Source organism: Phocoena sinus, chromosome 14, assembly GCF_008692025.1.
Source record: "Phocoena sinus isolate mPhoSin1 chromosome 14, mPhoSin1.pri, whole genome shotgun sequence".
Taxonomy (NCBI): domain Eukaryota; kingdom Metazoa; phylum Chordata; class Mammalia; order Artiodactyla; family Phocoenidae; genus Phocoena; species Phocoena sinus.
Window position 1 is genome coordinate 71,911,763 of NC_045776.1, and position 14,618 is coordinate 71,926,380.

General features: G+C 47.8%; 1 protein-coding gene across 1 annotated transcript in view; it reads left to right on the top strand.

Annotated features, from left to right (window-relative positions):
- Nucleotides 1-14,618, top strand: part of ACACB (acetyl-CoA carboxylase beta) — a 146,321-nt gene that overhangs the window by 73,317 nt on the left and 58,386 nt on the right. The window contains exons 10-17 of the mRNA XM_032654348.1: nucleotides 2,502-2,711; nucleotides 3,000-3,170; nucleotides 5,377-5,538; nucleotides 7,393-7,556; nucleotides 9,559-9,709; nucleotides 9,808-9,911; nucleotides 10,957-11,038; nucleotides 13,492-13,637. Coding sequence (XP_032510239.1) covers nucleotides 2,502-2,711; nucleotides 3,000-3,170; nucleotides 5,377-5,538; nucleotides 7,393-7,556; nucleotides 9,559-9,709; nucleotides 9,808-9,911; nucleotides 10,957-11,038; nucleotides 13,492-13,637 — 1,190 coding nt within the window. The remainder of the gene's footprint in view (nucleotides 1-2,501; nucleotides 2,712-2,999; nucleotides 3,171-5,376; nucleotides 5,539-7,392; nucleotides 7,557-9,558; nucleotides 9,710-9,807; nucleotides 9,912-10,956; nucleotides 11,039-13,491; nucleotides 13,638-14,618) is intronic.

Below are 14,618 nucleotides of genomic sequence, written 5' to 3' on the forward strand. Positions count from 1 at the left end.
TCCACTTTTAAAACATTATACGCAGGGGGTGGGGGAAGGGATAAATTAGGAGCCTGCGATTAACATATACACACTATTACGTATAAAATAGATAACCAACAAGGGCCTACTGTATAGCATGGGAACTATACTTAATATTATGTAATAACCTATAAGGGAAAAGAATCTGAAAAAGAAAAAAATGTATATATAAAACCGAGTTGGGCTTCCCTGGTGGCGCAGTGATTAAGAATCCACCTGCCAATGCAGGAGACACGGGTTCAAGCCCTGGTCCGGGAAGATCCCACGTGCCGCGGAGCAACTAAGCCTGTGCGCCACAACTACTGAAGCCCGTGCACCTAGAGCCCGTGCTCCAGAACAATAGAGGTCGCCGCAATGAGAAGCCCGCGCACCACAATGAGTAGCCCCCGCTCGCCACAGCTAGAGAAAGCCTGTGCGCATCAACGAAGACCCAACGCAGCCAAAAATAAAATAAAAAACACAAAAAACACTGAATTGCTGTGCTGTACACTTGAAACATACATGATATAGTAAATCAACTATACTTCAATTAAAAAATTTTTTAAAAGGTCACCTAACTATAGATTAAAGAAAAACCCATTATGCCCATTGTTGGCAATGTTTATAAAAATTCATACCGGTAATCTTCCCGTTCTTAACCCAACTATTTTAATATTTCTAGGCTTTCTTGTAGACCTTGCTCGCGTGTATATTTAATTTATTTTATTTTTTAAATTTTTAGATGTTTCAGGTGTACAGCGAAGTGATTCCGTTATACATATATATCTCTTCTTTTTCACATTCTTTCCTATTATAGGTTATTACAAAATATTCACATGTATATTTTAAAGAGTTGTCTTTGGCCTACACAATATTTTGTTCTACGTTTAAAAAATTTCAAATTGTGGATCATGAACAGTTTTACCCTGTCCAGTCCTCATAGTTATTCTGACGATTGCACAGCATTCCCTATGTGGCCATTGTCTTATTTATCAAACATTTCCTTTTTTGTGAAATGTGAAGCTTGCTTCCATTTTCATTATTATACACAGTTCCACTATAGTATAATATGGTATTTAATACTATAAATAATATTTAGCTTTTTTTTCTTCTTCTGAATTATTTTCTTGGGTAAAGACCGTGGGGGAAGAAGGATTTAGTTAAATAGCATGTACTTTACATGCATGACAAATACATACCAGTAAATCGCGTTCTCTAAAGGTTTACCGTTTATACAGCTGTGGGCCATGTGTGAGTATTATATAAAGTAGTGGTTTCACTACCACATGTCCCTATTGGGGTGTACTGGTTTGGGAGTATTTTGGGGGGAAGAATTTATGTTTTCGGGAAAGTTGCAACAGCAGTACAGAGTCCCCATCTACCCTTCACTTCCTTTCCCCTATTGTTAACATCTTTTGTAACAGTACCATGATTGACACAACTAAGAGATTAATTTCATTAATCCATGTCTATTAAGTGAACTCCAGACTTGATTTGAATCACCCCACTTCTCCCCACTAATCTCCCCTTTCTGTTTCAGGATCCAGTCCTGGATCCTACCTTGCATTTAGGGGTTGTACAGATTTTAAAGCTTTTTCCTTTCTTTTTTAAAAAACAGGCTTTACTCTTTAGGGTAGTTTTTAATTCACAGCAAAATTAAGTGGAAAGGACAGAGTTCCCATATACCCACCTGTTCCCCAACTGCATGCAGAGCCTCCCCCAAGCTTCCTTTTTTTAATTACATGAGTTCAATATGAAAATATTCTCGGTGTCAACATTCAGGCAATTCAGTAATAACGTTACGAATAAAAAGGGAAAGGTCCCTTTCGCGACATCACCTCTCAACCCCTTGCCCCCTCTCAGATGTAACCCCTGTTAGCCACTGGGTTTCTTTCCAGTACTTTTACTGTAGTATAGACTTTTACATAGACCTTCATATAATTCTGTTTTATTATTTTTCACATAGGTGGGATCATCCCATGTGTTCTTGCTCTTACAAAGAATTTGTCTTAGAAATAATTCTATGTGAACACTTATTTTTACCTCATTTTTAAGGGTCTCTGGACAGCATGCCTATGAGACAGTGCCTTTCAGATGTTAAAAGTATGGAGTAAGTCGGTCTGTAGGTTCGACCGAGGAGAGCTGGCTGAGAGAGTGAATTAAGTGGGAGGAAGAGAAGCCTACAGAGTAGTGTGTTTTGGTTCTATTTTTGTTTCAAGAAACGTTTTCTCTGTACGCATAGAAGAAAACCAATTTCTACCCAACTCGTAACGGCATATTATCCTTAGGAGATGTTGTTGCAGAATTTCAGTTTCTGCATTATGTATTTTCACATATTTGACTTAAAAACCACGAGAATGTAATGTCTTTGAGGGAGGTAAAACTGAAAGATCGGCAAAACCGCGGGCATCCCTGCCATCGTTTTGCGCCCCCTTTGGAGAACTTCCTGCTCCAGCCCTGCTTCCCCTGGGAGGAGCCAGCCACCCTGCCGTCCCCCCCAGGTGCAGAGCGAGATCCCCGGCTCCCCAGTCTTCCTCATGAAGCTGGCCCAGCACGCCCATCACCTGGAGGTCCAGCTCCTCGCTGACCAGTATGGGAACGCCGTGTCCTTGTTCGGGCGCGACTGTTCCATCCAGCGGAGGCATCAGAAAATCATAGAGGAGGCGCCGGCCACCATTGCCACGCCAGCCGTGTTCGAGATCATGGAGCAGGTGGGCTCTGGGGAGTTCGGGGGGAGGCATCTCAGCTCAGAACCATCAAGAGCTCTCAAGAGTCCAAGTTGCCAAAATGGGGTGGGTGTCCAAGAGGAGACCAATTGGCGTGGGGGGGCCCATCGTGGAGATGATTTCAGCCTCACACGGGGTTACTGGAGTACGATCTCAGAGGTCCCAAGGTAGTTTACACACAGCAGGTCCTCAGCCTGCCTTTAGTGAGGGAGCTAGTACGTTTTCCCCGAGAAAACCGCTGGAAGCCCCTCGCCCACCTCCGTCTCTCTGCAGTGTGCCGTGCGCCTGGCCAAGACCGTGGGCTACGTGAGTGCGGGGACCGTTGAATACCTCTACAGCCAGGATGGCAGCTTCCACTTCTTGGAGCTGAATCCCCGCCTGCAGGTGGAACATCCCTGCACGGAAATGATCGCCGATGTCAACCTGCCGGCCGCCCAGCTACAGGCAAGGAAATGGGCTCCGAACCCTGGGGCTTCTTCTGCCCAGAGTGGGGATCCCCTGTCCTGCTCAGATTAGACCTCCCTGCTTGTCTCTTGGCTGGTGTCCTGGGGAGTGACTGTTTTAATGGGTGGGTAGCACGGAGAGCCATGCAGTGGTTTGTCACTTTCGTCTGGCCATATAGCCCTTGGAGAAACTGGCAAAAGCCATGGCCCTTCACCCTGGAAAAATGTATTTTATACAATTTGGGAGCATTTGTAGACCTCCCCAGTACCCATTCATAGACCTTTTTATCATCACAGCCTCCTCATGGAGCCCTTTTAGACATTTCCGCCCCTAATTTCTCCCCTATGAAATGTTAATATCACAGATATACTGTATATCGGTTTGGAAACTGTAGATATAGCTGTGCGTTATACAGGCATACCTTGTTTTGTTGCACTTTGCTTTATTGCATTTTTTGCTTGTTTTTTTGTTTTTTACAAATTGAAGTAACCTGTGTCGAGCAAGTTATAATGGTGCCATTTTTCCAACAGCATTTGCTTGTTTCGTGTCTGTGTCACATTTTGCTAATTCTTGCAATATTTCAAACCCTCCACTAGCAAAAAGATTAAGACTCTCTGAAGGCTCAGGTGATGATTAGCATTTTTTAGCAATAAAGTACTTTTTACTTAAGGTACGCACATTGTTCTTTCAGACATACTGCTATCGCACACTTAATAGACTACAGTATAGTGTAAATGGGACTTTTATATGTGCTGGGAATCCAAAAAATTTGTGTGACTTGCTTTATTGCAATATTCTCTTTATTGTGGTGGTCGGAATTGAACCCCCAATATCTCCAAGGTCTGCCTGTACATAGAAAGAGTAAGATTATTTTCACCCCCAAGAACAAATGTTTGCCCTCTTGGGCTCACCCCTGCTAAGAACATGTCACCCAGAGTTAGGAACTCTTGCATTAATAGAAACTCTTTAATTTTTTAACTAATATCTCCTTCCTTCCTCCCTTTCTTTCTTTCTTGAAAATTTCTTTTAAATTTTTAAAAATTTAAATTTTGATTAAATTTAATTAACTGAAAATTTAATTTAATTAGTTTTACTTTGATTTAATTAGAATTTAACTTTAATTTCTTAAAAATCCTCCCAGAGTTTTTATTCCATTTTTTATTTTGTTTATTTTTTTCAGTTTGAGAAATTTCAGAAAAGTTGCAAAAATAATACAATTAACACCCATACCCTGCACCTCGGTCCACCACTTGTTAGCATCTGACCACATTTGCTTCTTCTCTCTCTATTTGTGTTTTTGTATAATTTTTGTTTTTTCTTCGCTCAACCTTTTGAGAGATGTTTTGGCTTGAACTTCATGCCACTTTGCCTCTAACTCTTTCAGATAAGAACCTCCTGGGAATAATACCGTGATAGGATCGCCCCACTCCAGAAACAGAGCTTTGACACCCTCCACTTACCTATCTAATGTTACTTACTGTCTACATGAAAGTTTTCCCTGTTGTCCCAATAATTTGTTCCTGTCCTTTGTTTTTCAAGTCCAGGATCCAATCCAGGACCCATACATCCCTTTCCATTTTCATGTCTCCTAATCTCTTTAATCTGGAACCGTTGCCCAGTCTTATTTTTTTTGTCCTGAATGTTGACATTTGGGAAGTGTTCAGGCAGAATGTCCCTCCATTTGAATTTGCCTGGTCATTTCTTCCTGCTGGAAGTCACTTAAACACTTTATTACACAGGTGCCATTGGGTCCCTTTTAGTGTGTCACATCCAAAGACCCAGCAGATTCAGTTTGATCTTTTGGTTCACCTGGTATCCGTCACTGTCTGTTTTTCACTCGGTCCTCCAGCCCAGCTTTCCCTGTGTCCTTCACAAAACCTTCTTTGACTCTGCAGCTGGACACCACCATTCCCCAACTCCTTCCACAGCGCTAAGGATCTGTAGCTTTTATTTGATGCTCGCGATGTTGTTCTGTGAGTGTCGCTTCTTTTCCCAGCGACACAGTTCACTCCTTGGGGGCAGGGTCAAGCCATCTGTCTTTCTATCTCCGTGCCTCTCCTGCCACCATGTCGCCCGGTCTGGTGGGCACAGGAGGAGCTCAGTATATCCGAAATCATTCACCCCCTACCACCACCTGCATCGCCTCTAGCACTGGCCTCCACGTTTGGGGACTGACCCTCTTTTGGGATGGATTTCTTGATTTCAGATCGCCATGGGCGTGCCTCTGCACCGGCTGAAGGATATCCGGCTTCTGTATGGAGAGTCCCCATGGGGGGTGACGCCCATTTCTTTTGAGACCCCTTCCAACCCTCCCATCGCCCGAGGCCACGTCATTGCGGCCAGAATCACCAGCGAAAACCCAGATGAGGCAAGTCTGAGGGCCCTGAGTTTCCACCATCTCCGACCTCTCAGCGTGTGGCAGACCCCGAACCTTAGCCTGTTGAGATACCCGGGTTCACAGTTTATAGGCGAGGACACAGGGATGCGGGAAGGGACATGCCACAGTTTATCCACATGTGATATGTCCCAGGTACCAGGCAGATGCCTTCATATGTCAGTTACATGACAGCCCTGCCGCTGGGTATTGTCACCCCACATTATAGCTCGAGAGGTTGGGGTGACCACCTTCACACCCGGGACTTGGTAAGGCCATGGCCAACGCCCACTGGTGGACTTTATAGACCACGTCCATCTTTGGGACAAACAGGCAAGTTTAGAGCACAGGCCCTTGGATTTCTGGCCCCATGAACTTTTTGCTGCAACATACAATCTGGTTCATTCTAAGGAGTCCCTATGTGACTTGTTCCTACTTGTACCTTAAGATACCAACCAGCTGGCATCTATCAAGTTTACATGCTTACTGACAGTTGATGGTCACATAATCTCCATAACCTACCACAATTTAGTTGTTTAATAACTACATTTAAGAAATTTGGGAGAAGAGAGGTTTGGGTTTTTTTATTTTTACCCCCCGCCCCACACACCACCTTTTTTTTTTTGGTAAATAAATTTATTTATTTATTTTCCACTGCATTGGATCTTTGTTGCTGTGCCTGGGCTTCCTCTAGTTGTGGAGAGCAGGGGCTACTCTTCATTGCGGTGCGCGGGCTTCTCATTGTGGTGGCTTCTCTTGTTGCGGAGCACAGGCTCTAGGCGTGTGGGCTCAGTAGTTGTGGCTCACGGGCTCTAGAGCGCAGGCTCAGTAGTTGCGGCGCACGGGCTTAGTTGCTCCGCGGCATGTGGGATCTTCCCGGACCAGGGCTCGAACCCGTGTCCCCTGCATTGGCAGGCGGATTCTTAACCACTGCGCCACCAGGGAAGTCCTTCCACCCCACCCCCACCTTTTTAATGAAAGAATTTGAAACTATGGTGACTGTATTAGTTTGGGATCTTTGGCTACAGGCAAACAGTCAGTTCTGATGGTGGAAAAGCAAAAGGGGAAATTTTCAGAGGATTGATGCCTTGTTCACAGGTGCCTGGGAGGATGGAGGATCACGTGTAGAAATAGCCCAGGCACCTGGAACTTTCCATCTCTTGCCTCCAGGCATGTCTGCCAAAACAAATGCCTCCATCACAAGCTTCAAGAGTTCTAATCCCAGCAAGAGGATCCAACCCACCCCTCCCTTTACCACAGTTATACTCAGAAGGGGATGGGTCATCCCCACAAAGGGAATTATGTGTGTGTTAGCATCAGCAAGGGCTAACACTGGATTTCCTTACCTGCTGAAATTTTCATAATCTGGAATTGGAAATCTACCTCCTCTTTTTTTTTTTTTTTTGGCTGTGCTGCACAGCATGTGGGATCTTAGCTCCCTGACCAGGGATTGAACCCGTGGCCCCTGCAGTGGAAGCATGGAGTCTTAACCACTGGACCACCAGGGAAATCCTGCCAACTCCTCTTTTATTTACACTTTTTATTATCAACAATGGCAAACATTTAAAATCAGTATGTACCTTCGCTCAGCTCCATCAGTGATCACCGGTCCCACTTGGTGGTGGTTTTTAGACTTTTTTTTTTTTTAAGTAAAAATGACACACATTGACATGCTCACCTGGAAACACCTGCACCCCTAGTGAGAAGTATCTGTTTTATTCATCACGCTAAGCTCTTGGGTGTGGGGGGGGGGGGCGGGGCTCTTGGGTTTTCCTAGGATTTAATTCTGATGAAAATATATCTGGAGTAACTATTTCTTCCATTTTGCTTTTTCTGTCTGGGCTCCAGGGGTTTAAGCCGAGCTCTGGAACGGTCCAGGAGTTGAATTTCCGCAGCAGCAAGAACGTGTGGGGTTATTTCAGCGTGGCTGCCACTGGAGGCTTACATGAATTTGCCGATTCCCAGTTTGGGCACTGCTTCTCCTGGGGAGAGAACCGGGAAGAGGCCATTTCGTCAGTATCTCCCTGCCTCCCTTCCTTCCCTCCCTCCCTCCCTTTGAGAAACTAAAAATTAACCTGCTGCTTCACATGTAGCAGCACTTTAGGAGATGGGGAGCAGATCCTATTTTATTTTATTTTATTTTATTTTATTATTATTTTTTTTTGCGGTACGCGGGCCTCTCACTGTTGTGGCCTCTCCCGTTGCGGAGCACAGGTTCCGGATGCGCAGGCTCAGCGGCCATGGCTCACGGGCCCATGTGGGATCTTCCCGGACCGGGGCACGAACCCGTGTCCCCTGCATCGGCAGGCGGACTCTCAACCACTGCGCCACAAGGGAAGCCCCACGTATCTTTTTAAATTGGAGTTTTGTCCAGATATATGCCCGGGAGTGGGATTGCTAGATCTTATAGTAATTTTATTTTTAGTTTTCTGAGGAACCTCCATACTGTTTTCCACAGTGGCTGCACCAGCTTACATTCCCACCAACAATGTAGGAGGGTTTCCCTTTTCTCCACACCCTCTCTAGCATTTGTTATTTGTAGACTGTTTAATGATGGCCATTCTGACCCATGTGAGGTGGTACCTCACTGTAGTTTTGATTTGCATTTCCCTAAAAATTAGCGATCAAAACCCCCTCATCTTAACATTTCTCCTGCCTTGACCTGGGAACAAAAAGGTAAACACCAGTTCAGTTTGTAAAATTAAACATTCTTGTGGCGGTGTCTTTTAGAGTGAAAGACATTTCATTTGAAAAGCATTTAAATCTCTGGGCTGGGGCACTTAGCCATGAATTAAATGGAGTTTGCTGCTTTTGAGGGAGAGAGTTTCTTTGCCAGCTTTGAATAATTCATCTTAATCAGTGAAAAATTGAGACGCTTGGAGCAAATAAGGATTAATAAAAGGTGGGATGGTGGTCAGCCAGCCCAGCTGTCTCTGAGTGAAGGGATCTGTGGCTTGTCCCACACTGTGAGTGGCCAGTAATCACTACAGCAGAATAGGAAGGAAAAATTCCAGCTCTTATTGCTGTCAGTGTCCAAGAGGGGGATCAACTGTCCCTGTTTTCCCAGGACTGAGTGTTTCCCGGGATGTGGGATTTCTCAGTGCTAAAACTGGGGAAGTCCTGAGCCAACCGGGACAAGTTGGTCACCCTTGAATCCAGTGGCTCAGCCTGTAGATGCAGGTTCGGGTCCCACACCCAACTTGCAGTAGCCTCTTTGACACCCTCATTTAACCTCACTGCGTCTTCATTTTCTCACCCTCCCGCTGGGGTCTCGTGGCCCCTTGTCACACCTGCTGGAAGCATGCAGGAGCATCGTAACTGGTGTGAAAGCTCTCCTCTCCCAGGAAGGGTTCCTATGCCTCCTCTTCCTCTGGTGCCTTTCCCCATAACTTTCTCCCTATGATTTCATGGAGAGTGGAGGTTTCTGCCCTTTGGACTGGACACCCTGTTTGGGGGGAGGCAGCCCCTCTGGGAAACTGGAGGTGGTTACAGCCAAGCACATGTGGGCTGGTGACCGCCATGCCCAGAGGGGGGCACCGGTGTTAGCCACCTACTTGTGCAGCCCAGGCACACTGGACAGCTGTGTGGACAGGTAAAGAGCGGCTCGTTCTTGGGACACTGCGGGATTTTGATAGGTCCAGCGGGAGAGGGAGTCAGAGCAACTGGCATGGTTAATAACAATTATAATCACTAATAAATCATTTCATAGCAGTTAAGGTTTATTGATCAGTGACCATGTGCTTTATACAGACTGTCTCATTTTAATCCCCAAGCATCTGTGTGAAGGCAGGGTTATTCCCCCATCTTCCAGATGAGGAAGCTGAGGCCCAGGCATTTAAGCCACTGGCCCAAGATTTGCTGTACCAGTCAATGCTGGAGCTGACATTGCCCCAAGCCGTCTGACTCAGGGCCCTCCCTAAACGTCTGTGTGGTTCTGACTCACTGGAAACCACTCTAGAACTCTGATGACGTGTACATTAATTGGGAAAATAATCCGTGTGCCTTCCCCTCAAGGAACATGGTGGTGGCTTTGAAGGAACTCTCCATCCGGGGCGACTTCAGGACCACCGTGGAATATCTCACCAACCTCCTGGAGACCGAGAGCTTCCAGAACAACGACATTGACACCAGCTGGTTGGATAATCTCATTGCCGAGAAAGTGCAGGTGGGGAGCTGCACGTGTCTCCCCTGGGGGTCCTGGAGCCCTCCTGGCTCCCCGTGGCTTTGGTCACTGTGGATACTGATGTGCAGAGTCTCTCCCAGGCCGAGAAGCCGGATATCATGCTCGGGGTGGTGTGCGGAGCCTTGAACGTGGCCGACTCGATGTTCAGGACCTGCATGACGGATTTCTTACACTCGCTGGAAAGGTGGGGCCCATGGGTACTTCCTTTCCCCTCTTGAGATATGTGCTGGTGGCAAGTAAGACAGAAACACGCTTTATTTGGGTGTAAATCCATCGCCAAGCAATTAGTGAACCTCTCCTACGTGCTTGCCTCTGTAGAATTCCTTGGATAAACCTGGGCTGCCCTAGAAGACGCTGGGGTAGGGGGCGGGAGGGGAGGGATACTCAAGGCCAACGCAGCCATCATCCTATAGACAGCGGTGTGCTTATTCGTGCTGAGCTGTGCAAGGTACGTCGTAACACTCGGGAGTCCAGAGAGGAGGAGGTGGATTTGAGAAGCAAAGCAGATTATAGGTCACCTCTACAAATGGTCCTTTCCCAGACCCTCACCTGAATCAGAAGACCAGTGAAATGGACCCTGTGGAAGTGGCCGGGAGCTCCCTCTTGGGATAGACCAGGGTTTCCCAACCTCAGCACCACTGACCTTTTGGGCTGGGTCATCTTTTGTGGTGAGGGCTGTCCTGTGGGACAGGGTAGGAAGTTAGCAGCATCCCTGGTCCCATCCATAGCATCCCCTCTCCCCCTGGAAGTCAGAACAATGAAGTATGTCTCCAGATATTGCCAGATGTCCTCGGGGTAGAGGCAGACCCCACCTTGAAAACCACTGTGGTAGGCAAAGGAAACTACTGAAAGGGAACTAGAAGGGCGAAAGTTCTTAGTGCTTGGATAATATGCTTTTGAATGGTAATAGAATCGCAATCCGTGCTTTCGTTTCTTTCATAAGCGGGTGGCAGAATTCCCACATAAGGAATTCTTTCAAGAAGAAGCAATATGGTTATTGCTTCTTAGAGGAGCCTTTTGGAAATGTCACATCCTGTAGCAAGAGCGGTTTCCTTAAGTTCTAAGGGATGTCGGGTTCCTTGGGACTCTCCATTCCTTGCCTTTTATCAATCAGGTGTGTTGATAGTTAGAAGAGGCAAAGAGTGGGTGGATTTTCATATCCAGGGGATGGATGGCTGCGGAGTTCTTGGTCACTCCCAAACTGACCACAGGTCTGTCTTCTCTCTCAGGGGCCAGGTCCTCCCCGCAGACTCTCTGCTGAACATCGTGGATGTAGAATTAATCTACGGAGGCGTTAAATACATCCTCAAGGTAAAGGTCCCTGTTAGATGTCTCCCACACTCTGGTGGCTCAAGGGAGTTTTATTTCTGCAGTGGGCCATCCCTGCAGTGGATTTTCTCATGCTTGGTCCCAGGACTCCCCGTGCAGTCCCGTGACCTTGAAATCTAAGGTCTTTGGATTCCAGAACCCGTAGGCTTGAGCCACGCACACAAGGCACGTTAGAGCATGTGTTGGTTTCCCGTGGCTGCCGTAATGAAGTCCCATAAACAGGTGTCACTTCAAACAACAGAAATTTATAGTCTCTCAGTTCTGGAGGCCGGAAGTCCAAAATCAAGGTGTTGGCTGGGCCATGGTCCCTTTGAAGGCTCCCAGGGAGCATGCATTCCTAGCTTCTGGTAGTTGTGGGCAGTTCTTCGTGTTCCTTAGCTTGTAGGTTGTCACTCCAGTCTCTACCAGTCTCTGGCTTTGTACGGCTACCTTCTCTGAGTGTGTCTGTGTCTGTCTGTCTGTCTTCACATCCTCATCCTCCTGTGCCTGTCTCTCTGGGTCTCTTCTCTTACAAGAACACCAGTCAGACTGGATTTAGGGTTCAGCCTAATCCGGCACAACCCCTCCTTAACTAACTACATCTGCAAAGACCCTATTTCCATTAAGGTCACAAGCTGAGGTTTCAGGGAGGACTTGAATTTGGGGGGACATAATTCCACCCCTTACACAGGGTGAGCCGGACCAGTGCTCAAGAGCAGAGCGTCTGGGTGCACTTCCCAGGGCTGTGAGACTGGCTTTGTCCAGCGTCTCTGCACCGAGAATCAATGTGTGGATTTCTGACTGCTTCCGGGTCTATCACCGGCATCCCCGGAGCTTGTCAGGGTTGCTCTTCTCTGTTGGAAATATCTAGTTACCCGTCCTGAGCCGTCCCAGGTCAATTCAGCAGAGTATCAAAGAATGTTTGAGATGTGCGAGCACAGGGTGAGCCCCCCGGGTCCAAGTTGGGGTGACCTTTGGAGCGATGTGTCCCTGGGAAGCCAGGGCCTCCCCAGCACTTCCCAGCCTCACATTCCATGGAAAAGGCAACAGGATTTTTATTTTCTCTTACTTGATTTTTAACATTGCTGAGCATACATTGAACTTTCAACTTTGGAGATTCTCAGGCTTCGTTCAGCCAAACGAGTGTGTTATCCACGTAACGTGTGTAAAATCGCTTCCCTTTTGCCTCTGATGCTTCCTGGCTACCTTTGGGGGCCTGGGTCCCCTCAACTTGATTTTAAATATGACACATGCCCGTTGCAGAAAATTTCAAAACAGCAAACAAGCATGAAGCGTCAGAAAAACAGTCCACCATGGGGGAGTTCCCTGGTGGTCTAGTGGTTAGGATTCTGGCTTTCACTGCTGTGGCCCGGGTTCAGACGTTTTAGCAGACTTCTTTTCAGTTATTTTTTTCCTTATGCATTGCTTTTATAAAGTTAAGATCATAGTGCAAATGTTTTTACTGCTTTGATATTGTCATGGCCTATAGTTTCCCCCTGTTATTAGCAAGCTTTCCTAACATCAGTTTAGAGTCTGCAGCACGGTCCAATAGTACTTTCCGCAGGTATGGAAATGTTCTAAATCTGCTCTGTCCAGTATGGGCCACCTGGGGCTATGGAGTACTTGAAATGTGGCGAGTGTAACTGAGGAGCTGAATTCTATCTTTCATTTAATTTTAATTAACTTACATTTGAACATCTGGCTAGGGGCTACCATATTTGACAGTGCAGTCTAGAACATTCCATGGCAGCACCCACTGTTGGAGAGCTCGTTTGATTCTAGGTTTTCCTATAAATAACGTGGCAATAAAAATTCCTCTATTTCTTGCCATCTTTTGTCACTATATATGTATTTTAGAGGTTGAGGGCTCTTTAGGGTGTTAGTTTTCTAAGAGACAGCACATACTTTGAACTGAGGGCCAGGTGGGGCTGGTATTTCAGATTGAAATGCAGAGCTGAGACCAGGGCCTGGCCGTATATGTCTCCTTCCAGTGTCCCAGATCCATTGTGTGCCCCTGGGCAGGGCCAGGTCTAGTGGGCAGAGCCCAAGTCCACGTCCAGGCCACTGATGGAGGCCCCAGGTCTGCCTCACCCAGAGCAAGACCCCCATCTCCCTGGCTCCCAGGGCAACCCTGCTTGGAGACAGGATCAGAAGAAATCCCCCAGCCCTCAAGGGCACACAATGGACAGTGATGCCCGGCCTGGGGCTGCACCTGCGGCCGGCAGCCACTAGCCCACCCACAGCGCAGGTGTGGCTCGCTGACCCCGGGCTCCCTCCCCGTCGCTGCTCCCTTGGGGTGAGCGAGGGCTGGGCCTCGAGACGTGAGGTGTCCACCCCAGCACTCCCGCTGTGGACACTAGCCTTTGCTTGTGGTCGGGGGGCCAGGCGGTGCTCTGGGGGCACAGGGTCAAGCAGGCATCCTCATTTCAGGTGGGGACATTGAACTGTCCCCACAGGTGGCCCGGCAGTCTCCAACCACGTTCGTCCTCATCATGAACGGCTGTCACATCGAGATCGACGCCCACCGGCTGAACGACGGGGGGCTGCTGCTGTCCTACAGTGGCAGCAGCTACACCACGTACCTGAAGGAGGAGGTCGACAGGTGTGTGGTTGTGGAGGGCACACAGAGCCAGCTCTCCCCTGCAGGTCTGAGGGTCTTAGCTAAGGCACCTTCTCTGGAACGTTCTGGGGCTCCTGGAGAGGTTAATCTCTCGGCTGGAATTCCATGCAGCTGGCAGGCATTTATGGGAGGCTCCCAGGGGGCCCTTTTCTAGTGACTTGGGAGGATTCAGAGCCGAATGGGACGTGACTCCCAGCTCCACGGCCTGCAAGGTGTGTGCTGAGTGCCAGAGGCTCCGGGTCTGAGCTGCAGTGTCCACACCCATCAGATCAAGGCTTGGAGAAGATGAGGTCGTCCGATTAGGGAAGGGGCTATTTACTGAGCATCTGCTTACACCAGATGCCGCGCTAGGTGTTAGGATACAGCCGTGGTCATGACTCATGGAGTCTGTGGGGGAAGAGACACATCGAACGAGCAGATGGCGGCAGGAAAGCTTGCTCTGTGTCTGGATGGGTGGAGGGCAGGATGATCCGGAAGCACTTTGCACGGGGGCATCGCGTGTCCTCCTGGTCCAGCGTGTCTGACCACCCTGAGCTCACACAATGAAACAGACCCGCCCACCCCCACGGAAAGGCAGCAAAGACCCCCCCCCCCCGACCAAGAGAATAAGATGGGGAGGAGTGGGGTTCCAGAGGCCCCGTGCCTGAAAAAGCTCCAGTTAGATTCCCTTCCGAATTCTCGACGGAAGAAGGTGGACTAGATTCATCCCAGATCGGTATTTTTTTTACCTCTTTTTAACCCGTGTTCTATCTGCCAAGAATGTTCAAGATGATGATAAGCTCCGTCCATGAGGCATGCTCTTCCCAGTTCTAAGGTGAAGGCTTTCAGTGGGTCAGTATCTACTGAATAATAGTGATTGATTGCTTTCTCTATGCCAGGGCCTGGTGGAATTATGTCAGGAAAAGGAACTAGTTTTCAGCCAGTAAAGGGTCCCACCCAGCTCACTCCCAAAGTCTCTGCGGT